At 45.8% G+C, this 16,831-nt stretch overlaps 1 protein-coding gene across 4 annotated transcripts in view; it reads right to left on the reverse strand.

The window, feature by feature from the left end:
* The window catches only part of NBEAL1 (neurobeachin like 1), a 672,403-nt gene that overhangs the window by 444,452 nt on the left and 211,120 nt on the right, over positions 1 to 16,831 (reverse strand). For all 4 annotated transcript variants that reach the window (XM_069226032.1, XM_069226034.1, XM_069226033.1 and 1 more), the window contains 4 exons: positions 9,459 to 9,586; positions 8,856 to 8,938; positions 5,747 to 5,832; positions 3,910 to 4,216 (listed from right to left, as the gene is read on the reverse strand). In XM_069226032.1, coding sequence (XP_069082133.1) covers positions 3,910 to 4,216; positions 5,747 to 5,832; positions 8,856 to 8,938; positions 9,459 to 9,586 — 604 coding nt within the window. The remainder of the gene's footprint in view (positions 1 to 3,909; positions 4,217 to 5,746; positions 5,833 to 8,855; positions 8,939 to 9,458; positions 9,587 to 16,831) is intronic.

Here is a 16,831-nt window from a genome sequence, read left to right on the forward strand (position 1 = left end):
ATTGCCCAACGCCAAATCTTTTGTGCTAGCAGGCTTAACTGCGTGGAGTGCGTCCCCCCCTGCTTGTTTAGATAATACATTGTTGTCATGTTGTCTGTTTTGACGAGAATGTATTTGTGAACTATTATTGGTTGGAAAGCTTTTAGTGCTTGAAAAACTGCTAGAAGTTCTAGGTGATTGATATGCAGTTTTGATTGATGTACGGTCCATTGTCCTTGTATGCTGTGTTGATCGAGGTGTGCTCCCCACCCTGTCATGGAAGCATCTGTTGTTATTACGTATTGTGGCACTGGGTCTTGGAAAGGCCGCCCCTTGTTTAAATTTATGTTGTTCCACCACAGAAGCGAGAGGTAAGTTTGGCGGTCTATTAACACCAGATCTAGAAGGTGACCCTGTGCTTGAGACCACTGTGATGCTAGGCATTGTTGTAAGGGCCTCATGTGCAGTCTTGCGTTTGGGACAATGGATATGCATGAAGACATCATGCCTAGGAGTTGTAATACCATCTTTGCTTGTATTTTTTGTGTTGGATACATGCGTTGTATGATGGTGTGAAATTTAGAATTCTTTGTGGACTTGGAGTGGCTACTCCCTTTGATGTGTCTATTATGGCTCCTAGGTATTGTTGTACCTTGCGCGGCAGAATGTTGGATTTTGTAAAGTTGACGGTGAACCCGAGTTTGAAGAGGGTTTGTATGATCTGATTTGTGTGATTTGAGCACTCTATGAACGAATGGGCCTTGATTAGCCAGTCGTCCAAATATGGGAACACATGTATTTGCTGCCTTCTTATGTGTGCAGCGACTACCGATAGGCATTTGGTAAAGACTCTTGGTGCGGTTGTTAATCCGAAAGGCAGTACCTTGAATTGGTAATGTATTCCTTTGAATACAAACCTTAGGTATTTCCTGTGCGATGGGTGTATTGGTATATGGAAATAAGCGTCCTTGAGGTCTAAAGTTGCCATGTAGTCGTGTAGTTTTAGCAATGGCAATACTTCTTGTAGTGTGACCATGTGGAAGTGGTCCGATTTGATGAAAGTGTTCACTACTCTGAGGTCTAGGATTGGTCTCAGCGTTTTGTCCTTCTTTGGTATCAGAAAGTACAGTGAGTAAACTCCTGTGTTTAGTTGTGTGTTTGGCACTAATTCGATTGCATTCTTTTGCAATAGTGCCTGCACTTCTATCTCCAGGAGATTGGAATGGTGTGTTGTTAAATTTTGTGCTTTTGGTGGTATGTTTGGAGGGAATTGTAGAAATTCTATGCAATAACCATGCTGGATAATTGCTAGAACCCAAGTGTCTGTAGTGATTTCCTCCCATGCTTTGTAATAATGACCTATTCTTCCCCCCACTGGTGTTGTGTGGAGGGGGTGAGTGACATGTGAGTCACTGTTTAGTAGTAGGGGTTTTGGGGCTTTGAAATCTTCCTCTATTTCTAGGGAATTGCCCTCCTCTATATTGTCCCCGAAAACCTCCTCTATACTGTCCCTGGTAACTGGACGGTGGTGCTTGTGAGGTACTGGCTTGTGTGCTCTGACCCCGAAACCCCCCTCGAAAGGGCGTTTTACGGAATGTGCTGTAATTCCCTCTGCTCTGCGGGGAGTAGAGTGCGCCCATGGCTTTGGCAGTGTCCGTATCTTTTTTGAGTTTCTCAATCGCTGTGTCCACTTCTGGACCGAACAGTTCTTTTTCATTAAAAGGCATATTGAGAACTGCTTGTTGAATCTCTGGTTTAAATCCAGACGTTCGGAGCCATGCATGCCTTCTGATAGTTACAGATGTATTAATTGTCCGTGCAGCTGTATCTGCAGCGTCCATGGAGGAGCGGATCTGGTTGTTGGAAATGGCCTGTCCCTCCTCAACCACTTGTTTTGCCCTATTTTGTAATTCCTTGGGCAGATTTTCAATGAGATGTTGCATCTCGTCCCAGTGGGCTCTGTCATAGCGCGCAAGTAGTGCCTGGGAGTTCGCGATGCGCCACTGGTTTGCAGCTTGTGCTGCGACTCTTTTACCAGCTGCATCGAACTTGCGGCTTTCTTTATCTGGGGGTGGTGCATCTCCAGATGTGTGAGAGTTGGCCCTCTTCCTAGCTGCTCCTACAACGACAGAGTCTGGTGGCAGCTGTGTAGTGATGAAAGCCGGGTCTGTGGGAGGCGCCTTATACTTTTTTTCCACCCTTGGTGTGATTGCCCTACTTTTGACCGGCTCCTTAAAGATGTCTTTTGCGTGCCGGAGCATACCAGGGAGCATAGGCAGGCTTTGGTACGAGCTGTGGGTGGAGGAGAGTGTGTTGAATAAAAAATCATCCTCGACCTGTTCTGAGTGGAGGCTTACGTTGTGAAATTGTGCTGCTCTAGCCACCACTTGAGAATACGCGGTGCTGTCCTCTGGTGGAGATGGCTTCGTAGGGTATGCCTCCGGACTATTATCTGACACTGGGGCGTCGTATAGGTCCCATGCGTCCTGATCTTGGTCACCCTGGCTCATGGTGGTGTGAGCTGGGGAGAGTGATGGAGTTTGTGCTGGTGAGACGTTAATCACGGGCTGAGGAGAGGGTGGTGGGGTAACTCTTTTCACCACTTTTGGTTGTGGTGTCTGTTCAGTCTGGAACTCCAACCTTCTCTTTCTCCTAATAGGGGGAAGGGTGCTTATTTTTCCTGTCCCCTGCTGTATGAAGATACGCTTTTGCGTATGGTCCACATCAGTTGCTTGTAGCTCTTCCTCAAACCTATGCTTTTGCATTTGGGAGGTTAGCGAGTGCTCTTCTGTATAAGAGCCTGGAGCTGGGTCGCTTGCAGTTTGTTTCGGCATCGAAACCTTGTCTGCGTGTTTTTTCGGCTCCGAGGTGACTTTTTTCTTTTTCGGGGCCGAAACCTCTCGGCGTCGATCTGCTTCGGTGCCGCTGTCTCGGCGTCGAGCCGTGTCCACACCGGCATCTCGGTGTCGAGGCTTGTCTCCAGCACTTTCTCGGTCCCGAGAAGGCTGCGTGCCGGTGTCTCGACCGGAGTCGGACGACCTCGGCACTGTTTGGGCCTTTTTCGGTGCCGACGGTCGGTCACCGAATTTATGGGTGGAGCCATGGCCGGATGGCAGTGGCGTCCCCTGGGCCTTGTAAATGTGTCTCTGTGTGGTTTTCGACGTCTTACTCACGGTTTGTGTATCGTCGAATCCTTCGGAGTCTGAGTCTTGGATCGAGAAGGTACCTTCCTCTTCCTGTTCCTCGAACTCCTGTTGGGCTGTCGGTGCGGACGCCATCTGAAGTCTTCTGGCTCGACGGTCTCGGAGTGTTTTTCGGGACCGGAACGCACGACAGGCCTCGCAGGTGTCTTCGCTGTGCTCAGGTGACAGGCACAGGTTGCAGACCAAGTGTTGGTCTGTGTAGGGGTATTTATTGTGGCATTTGGGGCAGAAACGGAACGGGGTCCGTTCCATCGGCGTTCTTCAGCACGCGGTCGGGCCGACCAGGCCCCGACGGGGGATCGAAAAACTACCCCGAAGGGCACCGGAGCTCTTCGATCTTCGATGCGGTGTGGAATCTAAGTACGCCGATCCCGAACGCAACAATACCGACGAAAATCTTCCGAAATTAGCTAATTTTCCGTTCCGAAACTCGGAGCGACAGGAACACGTCCGAACCCGATGGCGGAAAAAAAACAATCGAAGATGGAGTCGACGCCCATGTGCAATGGAGACAAAAGGAGGAGTCACTCGGTCCCGTGACTCGAAAGACTTCTTCGAAGAAAAACAACTTGTAACACTCCGGCCCAACACCAGATGGCGAGCTATTGCAGAACATGCGTATCTACAGCGACAGATGCCATCGAACCTTTCAATATTTCAATGTAATATTCTGGGATGAACAGACATTGCCAAAACCAACACAGTGCGGTCGAGTTAAAATACTTACTTAACATCTGGATCTGTAGTGTTATAAACCTGCTCTCCCACAGCCTGGACCTCTTCGGATTGGGCAGAGATGAATGATCTGAATTGAGAAGCTTGAAGTAGTTCTCCAGTATTGTGCTAGTCTCCACCTGTCGCTGGTCTGAGCTGCTCGTCAGTAAGATATGCACAACTTCAGTCAGGCACTTGAGCGCAAGCTCTGCCTTCCTGCTAACTTCGTCAGGGTCTCTGTCATCCCACGCGTCACAGTCTGCCAGTACACGCATCAGGACTTCCATTGTGGCTGGAGAAATGGCTTGAAGTGCATTCCTCTAAATTTCAAATAAAATTGTTTATTAAAATACAACCTATATATAAATTATCAGTAAGTAATTTCAAGAGGAAGATTGCCTTTTGGTGGTCTGTATTTTTGTTACAATTTAGAGTGGTGATTTAGCTGCCTCAATTTGCAGATCACATAATATGTTAAATAACAATAGGAGACTTAAGTACTACCATTGCTCAAATTACCTGGAAAACTAATTTGTATTCTTCCAATACTATAGTGATAACACTAAATATGTTAAGCAGTTGGAGCCAATATATAATTTCTAACCCTCTGTTTGAAGCCATTAATTTTGAAGATGAAAGTAGCATTCCTATATCTATTTGCTTACATTTGCATTTTAACAATGAATCTAAAGCCCTATCTAGGGTGAAAGAATGCCTCGCAAACACTTTAAAGACTAAAATAAAACTTGCTAAAGGCAGAGTACAATTATATAACATTTGTAAGTAACGATGTTCATTTAAAAAGGAATAACTAGACTTGTATTATCTAGGCCTCAACGGAGTTCGCGGAGTTGCGCTACGCGGTACTCTGCAGTGCTCCGCGAAGTGCCCAAAAAACTCTACCACACTACGTGGAATCCTACAAGCATCGAAGTGCGTTAGGTCGTGCTGATTTTTAGCACCAGGTTTTTGTACCGCACTGAAAAATCGGCACAGACGACTCCCCGCACATTGCAAGAGGGCGCTGTTTCTTTTCTGCCGCGTGAGTTGATTTTCTACTCGAACGGCAGCTTCCTCAATGCGAACAGAAGGTTTCTCAACATGCGCGGTCGCAACCATACTGTGACCGTTCACGTTGAGAAATTTCACCAGGAGGTGGTCTTGAGTAAGATTTTCCTTGCTTGCGCTTGCCAACTCACCGCTGACAAGCGAGAGCGAGGAAAAAACTCTGCTCCACTACGCAGAGTTTTTTGGAACTCCGTGCTCTACGTGGAGCAGGAAAACTCCGCAAGCGGAGTGGAGTTCACCACCCACCCCTAGTATTATCAAGGGAATAGCCGTGTCTAATCCCACTTACATTAATGTAGTGAACTATGATTTGTAGTTTTAGCACAAAATTGTAAAGTTTCGTAAGAAAAGCTTGAAACAGTGTTTACAATTTATAGGAAAACAAGAAAACTTTTTATGTTCTACATGGTTATTTAGACTGCTTACTGTACAACATTCTTCTCTCGCTTATATTTGCATTAGGTGGCTGCAGCATCCATGGCTTTAACTGATAGAGTAGTATAGAGCTTGAGGACAGAGGTTTACGCCAGGTACTGTAAAATTCCATTTACTGTATGATGCAGGTCTGGACAAAGGTAGTTTTATTGGATCAGTATTCAATTCAAAATAAAGTAACAATATGCTTATATTCATTAGTAGTCCCACAGATTGTGTGTTAAATTACAGGCTGGCAATCGTAAATTTTATGCTTGATATGTTTACCCTCATACATGATAAACCTGAGTCTAATTTGTAGAAATGAACAGCAACATAATCGGGCGGGCCCGACTCCCATTTCTTACCTGCCCACCTGTCACAATTGCTCCAAAGAGATGTAATAAACAACATTTTAAGCTCTCCTTAAGGTGTTCACTCTCCTGAAAACACTCTACAAAACAAAAATAAAGTAGAATCACAACTCAAAGGATTGCCAACCAATAGCAGCAGATAGATAAAAGGCAAACATTTCAACATTTTTATCTAAAAGCATTTTCTATACTCATCTGATTTCAGTCTTTGTTCCTTAGATAAACTCCTTTAACATATAGAATTGTAGCGAGGTAACAGTGAATTACAGGTATGTTACTGAGGGACATCAAACTAGAGCGAAGCAGGAGTTGTCTATAATGTCACTCAGAACACCCTAGGTGAAAAACATCCCCGTAATTATGGGTTTGACCATTTAAATGGTTATGCTATATATGGTCCCAAAATCATCTGTTCCTGCTTTGGAATGCTACACACTGGCAGAGAAGTAATTGGGTATGGGGCGTATATTACATGGCATCTCCTCTCTGTTCCAAATAAAATAAAATAAAAAACTTTGTCCCCTGCCACCCAGCCTACTACACTCTTTGTCTTGACCCTCCCTCGCCTCGAGGAGCTGTGCTCTCTGCTTTCAAGCCCTGCATTGGCAGGCTCTTAGACAGTCCTGCTAGAGCGGCCTGGAATTCCTTTATGGCTTGGAGACCTTGATTAACAAGTTCTGTTACCCACGGTTGCTACATCATGGCACAGCATTACTGGATTTAGAATCCTGTCACTCATGCTAATGGCTATCAATGAGAGACAATAAGAAACACGTTTAGAGAAGAAGTTAGATAAAACATAAAAGGAACAAATTTCTTATCAGGTCAGATGTTCTAGCATTAGGTAGAGCTGCCAGTGATCCATGCATCACTGTCATGGTGCCCATTTGACATTGCTCACACTATTTAAGAAACGTCCCAATCCAGTACTTAATTTGTAAAAGAATAAGTGTCAGTGTCAAAAGTTTCGTTCAGAAGTCAGTGACTGGCACTATCAAATTTTGGGGGGTGATGAATACTAAGGCTGCATAGTCTTGAGTCCAACCATGCCTCTTCCATTCACCATCAGACACTCCCACTACCTTTATATCGCTCTTACAAGTTTTTTTCTCCATTCCTGATTTCTTTGTCACTGTTTTGCCAACTTTCTCTTCCTCCTCCTTTTCCCCTTTTGTGTTTTTCTCTATCTTGCTCTGGATGAAGGTCTGAAGAAGGAAAATAAGTGTGGTCCCTAAAAATCAGGCAGAGGGGCTCTTCCTGCAACCACCGACTCAAATTATGCACTATGGTCCACTACTTTTATGAGTCATAAAAGCAAACTTTTCACTCTAATAATTAAATTGCATACCACATTAACTAAAACTCATTGAAAATTAAATTTAATGGATCTCAAATCCCACAAACTTCATGATTTTTCAAATTTTGTACAAGATTAAAAGTGTGTGCCTTTCCAGAGTGGGATGCTGTTTGTTAATATACACCTAACGTGTTTATAAGCGTTAAACCATTTTGCAATGCTACCCAAATAATAATCTCTTTCCACATCTTGCCCCAGCACCCATGGTTCCAAATTGAATCACGGGATTCTCACATACATATAAGCTCTGTTTAGGTGCCCAAAAACATAAATGCACACATTTTGAAGTAAACATGAGCATAAAACTATTGAAAGAAAGTACGTGTGTGTTTAGTAACGAGAATACATTAGCCTTACTTTCCACACAAATATATCACAATAAACTTTGTGTCTGAATCACATCACATAGTGAATCAGACTGATCCCCCATCTCTGTTCCTCTTACCCAGGGTCGAAACTCATGTACTGTGAGCTTGTGAGAAATGATAAGTACCATTCGGAGTTTAGCCAGGTCTCAGTAAACACCTTTAATGTTCACCTAGACCAAATGTGTGTTTTACTTTGGTCTACATGTGCCATACCATGCCAACGTTTCTGTGATTGTCAATAATCCATATTCCGATTTTATTTGTATTAATGTAGCCATTGTGGTTTTCAGGAAAACCGGGCACAGACCAAAGCCTTGTGAAACACACTGGACTTCCCTACTCTAAAAGTCATTTTATCCCCCAGTTGTGAGAAAAATGATGCAGCAAAGAAATAAGAACTTTTCTGTACTGGCCTTTATTTTCCTCTATGGAGGGTTCCGTAACTGACCATTCTGAATTAGGGACCAGATGTAGTAAGGTCCGAGATAGCGACTCGGAAATTGCGAGTCTGTCCAATCTCGGATGCAGAACGGTGTCTCAGACACCATCTGCGACTCGCTATGGGGTCGCAAAGACCCACCTCATCAATATTCATGAGGTGGGTCGCATTTTGCGACCCCATAGCGAGTCCCTGCACTCACAGGGATGGTGGCCTGCTGAAGTCAGCAGACCTCCATGTCTGTGACGGCTTTTTAAATAAAGCAGTTTTTTTTTTTTCATTTTGCAGCCCGTTTTCCTTAAAGGAAAACGAGTTGCAAAATAAAAAAACTTCCGAAACCATTTGATTTCGTTTTTTCAGAGTAGGCAGTGGTCGATAGGACCACTGCCTGCTCTGAAAAAATATTTTTGCCGACATTCACAAAGGGGAAGGGGTCCCATGGGGACCCCTTCCCTTTTGCGAATGAGTTACCACCAGTGTGACACTGGTGGTAACTGCGAGTTGCTTTCCGACGCATTCGCCGTCACAAAACAATTCTGAATTGCGATGCGAGTCGCAAATAGGAAGGGAACACCCCTTCCTATTTGCGAGTCGCATTCACAAATTGCGAGTTGGTACCGACTTGCAATTTGTGAATGAGCATCGCGTATAGCCGTTTGCATGGCGCAAACTGCGATTTTCGCAGTTTGCACCATGCAAACGGCTACCTACATCTGGCCCTAGATCCTAAAATATTAGATGAAGAAAATCGATTACACTAGCTGGTGGCAAGGATGTGAATAAGTATGGCGAAGCGCAGGAAAGGCCACAGTGGCATATATTGAATCTGTAAAACATTTTCAAGACTGTCAACATTAAGAGAAACCAAATAGGTTCCAGAAAGCTGGAGCATACAAGAACATCAATTATGCTGATGTTAACAATGTGTGTATTGCTTACGGTAAAAGAAAGGGATGAACTCTACAGTGAGGTTGGCAGGCTTATACTTCTGTCTGCTCTTTTCGACAGGGCTCAGGAACCTCCTGTGAGAAAAAAAAACATAAGTTAGCTGCTAGGAACAGCTGGGAATACTTGTCCGTTACACAACTCTTAACTGAGCGGGAATCAGAGGAGGCCACATTAGTGTGTGTAATACCCATTCTCCTCGCATGCAACTGCTTCTGTAGTCCATATCATACAAGCTTTCATGACAGCTATGCACCGCCCCCCCTTAGCCAGCTGTGCACCACTCCCCCTTGACCAGCTGTGCACCGCTCCCCCTTACCTGGCTGAGCAGCATTTATCTTGTCCATGGACTGTTCACCATTTCCTCCTACCCGGCTGCGTACCACTCCCTTTCACCCAGCTGCGCACTATTCTCCCATACCCGACTGCACACCACTCCCCCTTACCCCGCTGCTTACCAGTACTGCTTACATGACTGTGCACTATTTCCCCTTACCCTGCTGCACACCATTTTCCCTTACTCAGCTGCACACCATTGTCTTTTACTCAGCTGCGCATCATTCCTCCTTACCCAGATGGGCACCATCCCCCCCTTACCCAGCTGCATTTTGCCTCCAGGTTCGGTATGGATCGTATAGGCTTTCACAGAAGGCCAGTGCATGTCTCACAAAGTCTTCAACAGGAGTCTGATCTTCAAATTCCTTTTCTTTTGTTTTGCTTTTTAACTAAGAGAGGGAAGAAGTATTATTATTAAAACATTATGATGAGATGATGCAAACTGACTTTGGCATTTACAGATTTTATGATATCCTCCATCTTGCTATATCAATTAGTGCTTAGTAGTGTAGCAAAGTAGCTGAGTACTTCCACTTTTCAATCTTTAAATATTGTAGTTAATGATCTCTGTGCAAGAGGGCCTATCTTGCATGTGAATACCCCTGAGATAATCTGTCATGTTATACACCATGTTGTCCCATCCCTCCATTTTTACATTGACATGTTGAAAAAGCAAGTTTACTATGCTCTAAACCTGCACTGAGAGCTGTCCTCCACCTGTTTTGATATTGGAGGTACATTTTGCTCTGGTATCTGACCAGACGCCTGCAATAGAATCTAAGAGGTAAATCTCCTCTGTGATCTTAAGGTGTAAGCTATGCTCCATCTCCAACTGAACACTGTTCTGTAATGTCAGATGAATACCAATGCTGAGAACCAAGAAATAGATCTGAGTTGTTCTCGGGATCTGGCTGCACACCTTTACTGAAATCTGTGCTGTAAACCTGTGCTAGCTTCTGTGCTGCACACCAGCATCGCGGTCTAGACGTACACCTGAGCAAGGGCCTGAAAAGCCCACTTGAGCTGACATCTGGCTGTACACGTGCACTAGGTATCCACTGTGCACCTCTGCTGGATTTGACTGTACAACTGCACTGGGATCCTACTGTAAATCTGTGCTGGGATGAGACTTTACACTTAACCTGGAAGCTAGGGCAGTTCAATGCATTGGAATATCAAGCTGTACTACTTGTTGGAATCCTGGACTACACAAAGCACATAAAACGAAGCTTAAATTGTGCTATACTACTCTGCTGGCATCTGAGGGTGCACATATGCCCTCAGGGGGTCAGTGCAGTACCTGCACTCATATCAATGCAGTAACCCTTCATGGAAATCTGGTTCTCCAGGGCACTCACTGTACACTTCTGCTAGTGTCAGCACTATCCCCTGTGATGCAAGATGGGCAGTGAACTTGCACTAGCACAAGGCAGCACACCAGCACTTGTGTATAAGCAGGATTTCTGTGTTGGGATACAGGGCGCATACATATGATAAAGGCCTGCCCTGTCACCACAGAATTATTCAATCTTCTCTGAAATACGACTATTTGTCATACTGTTGCCACGCAACTCTATCTAAGGGCTCTCACATCAGCAACTCGAATATTCCCCATAGACACACTCAATGGCTGTGGTTAAAAAGGAAACCTAAAGTTGTCTTCCCATCTCCCAGATCCTGTAGCAGGTAACAGGCTACTGATATTTTTTGGGGGGAGCAGCTTCCAGGGCAAGATGCACAGAATAGCCCCGTACATTTGGTAAAATTTAGAATAATAATCTCTTGTAGCCAGGAATCATTTGTAACTTTTACTTGATTCCTTTACTCCATCCGTTGTGATTTTTGGGAGATTACCTGATCTCATCTTGATTTACGTGACAACTGGGCTGACAGATTGGATTACGGCATAATAACATTTATGGTCCTATACTGCGAGGTAGGTTGTGCATACTAACACATGGATGGGGTTAAACACACAGGACCTTTTCCCCCAACAGCAAAGGGGTTTGGTACCTTGAAGTGAAATATATAACAAGAAAGAGTTTTTGACTTCTTGCAGAGACATCATTCTCCTTTGCTCCTTTTACTTTCATGTAGTTAATGTATTCTCTTATCCTGTAATATGGGGGGGGGGGGTTGGAGGGATAGTGAGGTAATGCTCAGGCTTAACATGTCCATTTGTACATATATTTCTTTCTCTATTGCCAGTTCCTCGGTGGGCTAAATGGGTGGTTTGATTATTATAGGAAAATATTTTTTCATTTTTCATGCATTGAAGTTTTTAATGATGAAGAGTTAAATTGAGGTTGGTTTTTGGGACCAGGTGTTTCACTAATGACATATAAGGTGTTATGTGTATAGAGAAAGATGTTTATTTATTGTTTTATCTATATTGTTTACAGCACTGAGGAAGTTCAAGATAAATGAATGAATCACGTTGCCTGTGGCAGACGTACCAATCAACGGCTGGTTCTGAAGAAGGAGTGCACCAAAGGTTTACTTTTGGAACTCTGTTGGAGGTGGTGTGTTTGTCAGTGCCCTTTGTTTTAATCTCTTCATATACATTTGTAACTTTATTTATTTAATGTACGAAAAGGTGTGCAACCAGTGAGATGACTCATGAGAGTACTGATTGCGAACATCAGAATAAGTGAGAATAACTGTGATCACCTTCAATATACCTACTGTTAGAGTGCACATCTTTTAGGTACAAGCTAGACATATGATAAAGGCAGTCGCGGCCCGCATCGTTATGAAGGAGGGGGGCAGGGGCGGTAAGCGTGGGCAGCACATGTGGGTGAAAAATGTAATTAAAAAAAATAAAATAAAAACTTACCTCTCACTTCGCTGCACCGCTCCTCTCCTCCCCTCCCCTCTCCTCTGTCTCCTCAGGCTGCAGGCAGGCACAGGCTCCCAGCCTGCCCTGCGGCCAAACCTGACACTGCTCAGGACAGCATCAGGATTGTCTGGGAGCGCCCTGGCTGGGCGCTCCCAGGCAGGCTCTTCCCAGATGGGCTGGAGAGAACCTACAGTGCATGTGTGTTTGGCCAGCCCAAGACAGCCGGCCAAACACACATGCGCTCTGAGGGGAGTGCACAGTGCACTCCCCTCATGCTCGTCACCCCCGTGGCCCCGCCCCTTCTACCAGGAAGGGATAATAAATCTAGTTTATTATCTCTTTGTGGTGAAAGGTTTGCAGCTTCTGCTGCTGGCAGGAGGAGCGACACTCCTCCGCCCTAATGGAGGAGCCGCCCCTGGATAAAGGGTGGATGCTTATGTGGGGAAGGAGAGCCTACAGCGCATGTGTGCTTGGCCATCCCGAGACAGCCAGCCAAACACACATGTGCTCTGAGGGGAGTGCACAGTGCATTCCCCTCGTGCTCGTCACCCCCGTGGTCCCGCCCCTTCTACCACAAATGGATAATAAACATTGTTTATTAGCTCTTCGTGGTGAAAGGTTTGCAGCTTCTGCTGCTGGTGGGGGGGGGTGGAGGGGGTGACGCTCCTCTGCCCTTATGGAGGAGCCGCCCCTGGATAAAGGGTGGATGCTTATGTGGGGAAGGACAGGATCAACCCATTCTGTTTTCTGCCACCTTCTCTTTCATTGCCCCTGTGAGTGGAAAACAAATAGTTTCCTACCAGAATAGCTCTTCTGGGTTAGCCTTTGTGGCACATCATCCAGCCACCAGGTTCTGCAATGGTGTGAGCTTGCTCTGCCCGGCAACATATGCAACTTCCTACAACCAGAAAAACATGCCAAGCCCTGACCACACCTAGTTAGGAGTCGGGAAATGAGACTGAGTGGCAGTGTTATCTGCTGCCCAACTGCCCCTGACTAGACAAATGTCTGAGCTGCCAAACAGCTCACTAAAATGCACCATCACCATCAGACCTGTATGGACCATGCTTGATACTGCCTGGAAGCTGGAGCAGCTCATCACATCGTAAGCTGACAAGAGCAGTGAGATGTTATACTGGTCTACTCTACAGTTGTATTTTCTGTGTGGAAGTCTAAGTCTGTTCAAGAACTCCAGAGAAAGCTGACCAGAGCACCAATAGGTCCTCTTTAACCCGCACATAAGATCACAAGACTGCTCAAGTACATTCTTCAAGTGCAGGTGAACGTCCTGCTGCACATCCTCAACCTTATCTTCTCAACATCACCAACAATCCACTACAAGCCACCCGTTCCACTGGACTGGACCGACCACTTTGCCATCCCTAGCTCTCTGTTCAGTGTACCATCAACAAACCAAGGTCAACCTAAAAGAGAACACCGAACCTTCATTCATTCATACACTTCTTCATAAACAACCTAATGCCTGAACTCATCTCTCACCCTTTTTACTCCAAGTCTGATGGCCACACCTTACTAAACATGTACACACAAAAATAAATCTGGACATCTACCCAACTATCCAACATCTCAAACACTGTCTGCACAGCATCCAGACCTGGATGTTCAATGCCTCCCTGAAGCTCAAGCCAACCAAGACATAATACCTGTTATTTGCCAAGAACAACAAAGAATAAATAGTATGAACCTGGCTCAATGATATGAACCTTGACAGCCTGGGGTGATACTCTGTCCTGACTGTCCGATTGGATGTGCATGATAGCACCCCTGCTGCCTCAGGCACTTGTTGTCGGAGGTGTATTTAGATGCATGGCCAACATCGACTTAAACCGCTTCCACTCTCCTTTCTGTGACTCCCCTATTGTTTGCCTTGCTCAGAGGTTAGCGTCTTGGCAGGAACACTGGGGTTTGATTGATGGTTCACATCACCCCCACCCCCTAGATTGAGAATTTTCCATCCACTCGACCATGCATGCACTACATGTACGGCTTGACACCTTTTTATGTTCCTCTGACCTCCTGTTGGCCATCTCGTCTGTTGAATTTCTAGCCTGCATCACCTCTGATCATAATCCCCTATTGCAAAGGCTGTACCGGGGTGGATCACGCACTTGCATAACCAACTGGCATCTGATGGCGGACAGTCTCGTGGACCCCATGTTCTGGGACACTATATGGGGGAGTACCCGGCAGAACTTTGATGAAAGTGCCGGTTTTGCTTCCTCTCCGCTCGTGATTAGGGGACGCTGCCTGATGGACTCAGCAGGGGCCAAGGGGGCTTTGTTGTGAGATATTGTTACTCACCAGTGCAGCCTCTGAGACTTAGAACATTTATACCTGGAAAGGCCGGACCTACAGTGGGAGCTGCTAGCAGCAAAGGAAAAGGTGGTTGAACATGTGAAGCATCTCCATTGTTTTAATCATAAAGCTTATATGGTTAGGGTGCACTCGGAGGAGACAGATAGGGCCCTCTGCTGGCCTGGTTGGCTAATACAGTGAGAGATCAATTGTTCCTTTGTGGACTACTATTCATGCTTATATGTAGCCTATGTGGACTACTATTCATGCTTATATGTAGCCTGGTTACCGCAGAGTGGCTAACTGCCATGCCACCCACTGAGATGACCCGGGAAGTTATTGAAGCTCTATGGGAACATATTATGGAAAAGGAGATTTGTGTTGAGGTTTGGCGCATGGCCCGTGGGAAGGTCCCAGGAACAGACAGCCTCACCGTGGAATTCTATCTTACCTACCTTGACATTCTCAACCCACGCTTAGCTACATTATACCAAAGTGCACTGATTGCCAAAACCCTCCTGCCCTCTATGCGTGAGGCACTTCTACTTCCCTTGCTCAAACCGGGTAAACCTGTCTCAGATATGGCTGCCTACCCACCCATATCAATGTTAAATGTTGATTACAAAATTCTTAGCAGTATATTAGCACACCGCTTACTCCCTCACATTCCCAGATTGATTCACACCAACCAATCCAGGATTATAACGGGGCGGTGCACAGCTCTAAATGTTTGCCGCTTACTGGCTCTGATGGTAGAGGGCCATCTATTGCCAGAATGGGCAGAGTGCATGTCTGTGGATTTAGAAACTTTAGACTAAGACTTCATCCACGCTGCCATGCTTCAGATGGGACCGGGGCTGCGCTTTGTCTCCTGGACTTTTATTGACCCAGTTGCGAGGAGTCACGCAGGTTTTACAATATCAGAGCAATGCGCTATGGGACGTGTGACACGTCAGGTTTGCCCACTCTCTCTGCTGTTCTTTGCCATTCCAGTGGAGCCACTGACTTGCACAGCACGTGGGCCACCTGTCATATGGTGGTGTCAGGGCTCAGAGCATAACCCATTGCATTTCCATGTACACACGTGACATGGTGCTTTATTTGCACAACCTGCAAATGGACCCTAGGAGAGCAACAGAATTCCTCGTGGTCTTTGGCAAGGCTTCCAGCCTCCAGTTGAACTGGCAGAAAACTAGCCACATCTCATTCCGTGGTGACCAGGAAGCACTTGGGAGATATGCGTTGGGAGCCAACGATAGTGCAATACCTCAGAGTCTCTATATACCAGGTTGTCCCAGATCTTCTAGAAGGTAACACAGGCACAGCACCTGCTGCTCTGCGCACGAGCATGATGTTTTGGAAGACCCTGCCCTTATCGTGGCGGGCTGCATACCCTTGGCCAAAATAGTGGCACTGTCCCCCATTATACTTCTTTACAGTACTCACATAAGGGATACAGCAATCTGTTTTCCGAAATCTTGATTCCATACTTCTAGTATAAGGAATAAAGGATGACAACATACTGATTTGGTCACACTGCAGCGGGCAACAACCGATGGTGGGATGAATGCTTCGTATTTCTATTCCTATTACTTGGCGGCGCAGGTTAAGAGTCCTTGGGCGGGCGAGGGTGAGATCCCAATAATCCCCGAGATTCTCCGACGGGCGCTAATTTCACAGCTGCCTGAAGTGGAAGAGAGAAAGCTGTCAAACTGGGAGGCACGGGCTGGAAACGGTGGACACATTGTTTTCGAAGGGCGTGTTGAAGTCCTCTGTCGATTTATGCAAGGAGTTCAGCATTCCTGCAGGTCAATTCCTCCTATACAGTATGCTGACGGCAGCTATATACAAACTTTGAGGTGGAGTGGAGCCTCTGCCCCTCCACAGCTGCTGCTATTTATGTGACACAGATAACTCCTGCCAGCTTATCTAGGGATTGTATAGCACATTACGCGATGACATTTCCCGCCCTCTTAAGTGTTGCAAAACCCCCAGCAAACTGTCCTTGGTTCTCTCCTGTCTGTTAGGGACTGGACCAAAATGTGTGAGGTAGCATCTACAATATTCCAAAATTCTCATTTCAGACTGATACATGTCTATATTCTCCATAGGGATTACCACACACCCTTAAAGCTAAGCTTCTACTTCTGGCGACCCCTCACTATTGCCCGCGCTGCCATGTGGCAATGAGAGATCTTCATATGCTCTGAGGCTGCCCCCGGCTGACCTCATATTGTACTGAGGTTGTGAGACTATTGGCGGAAGTGACAGACCAAAATCTTACGCCCATGCCCGTTTCTGCCGATTGGGTCTCTTCCCTCGTCCTGCTAAATACAGCCTTACTACTCATTTCATTGATCTGGCCCTTGTGCGGGCTACACTGAGAATTACTATGGTTTGGAAATGGGCTGAGAGACCTTGCGTGGAGGGCAGATGTTCAGCGATGGGCTACATAAGAAGGTGTGACGTTACTCCATGA

The sequence above is a fragment of the Pleurodeles waltl genome, chromosome 3_1 (assembly GCF_031143425.1).
Source record: "Pleurodeles waltl isolate 20211129_DDA chromosome 3_1, aPleWal1.hap1.20221129, whole genome shotgun sequence".
NCBI classification, from domain to species: domain Eukaryota; kingdom Metazoa; phylum Chordata; class Amphibia; order Caudata; family Salamandridae; genus Pleurodeles; species Pleurodeles waltl.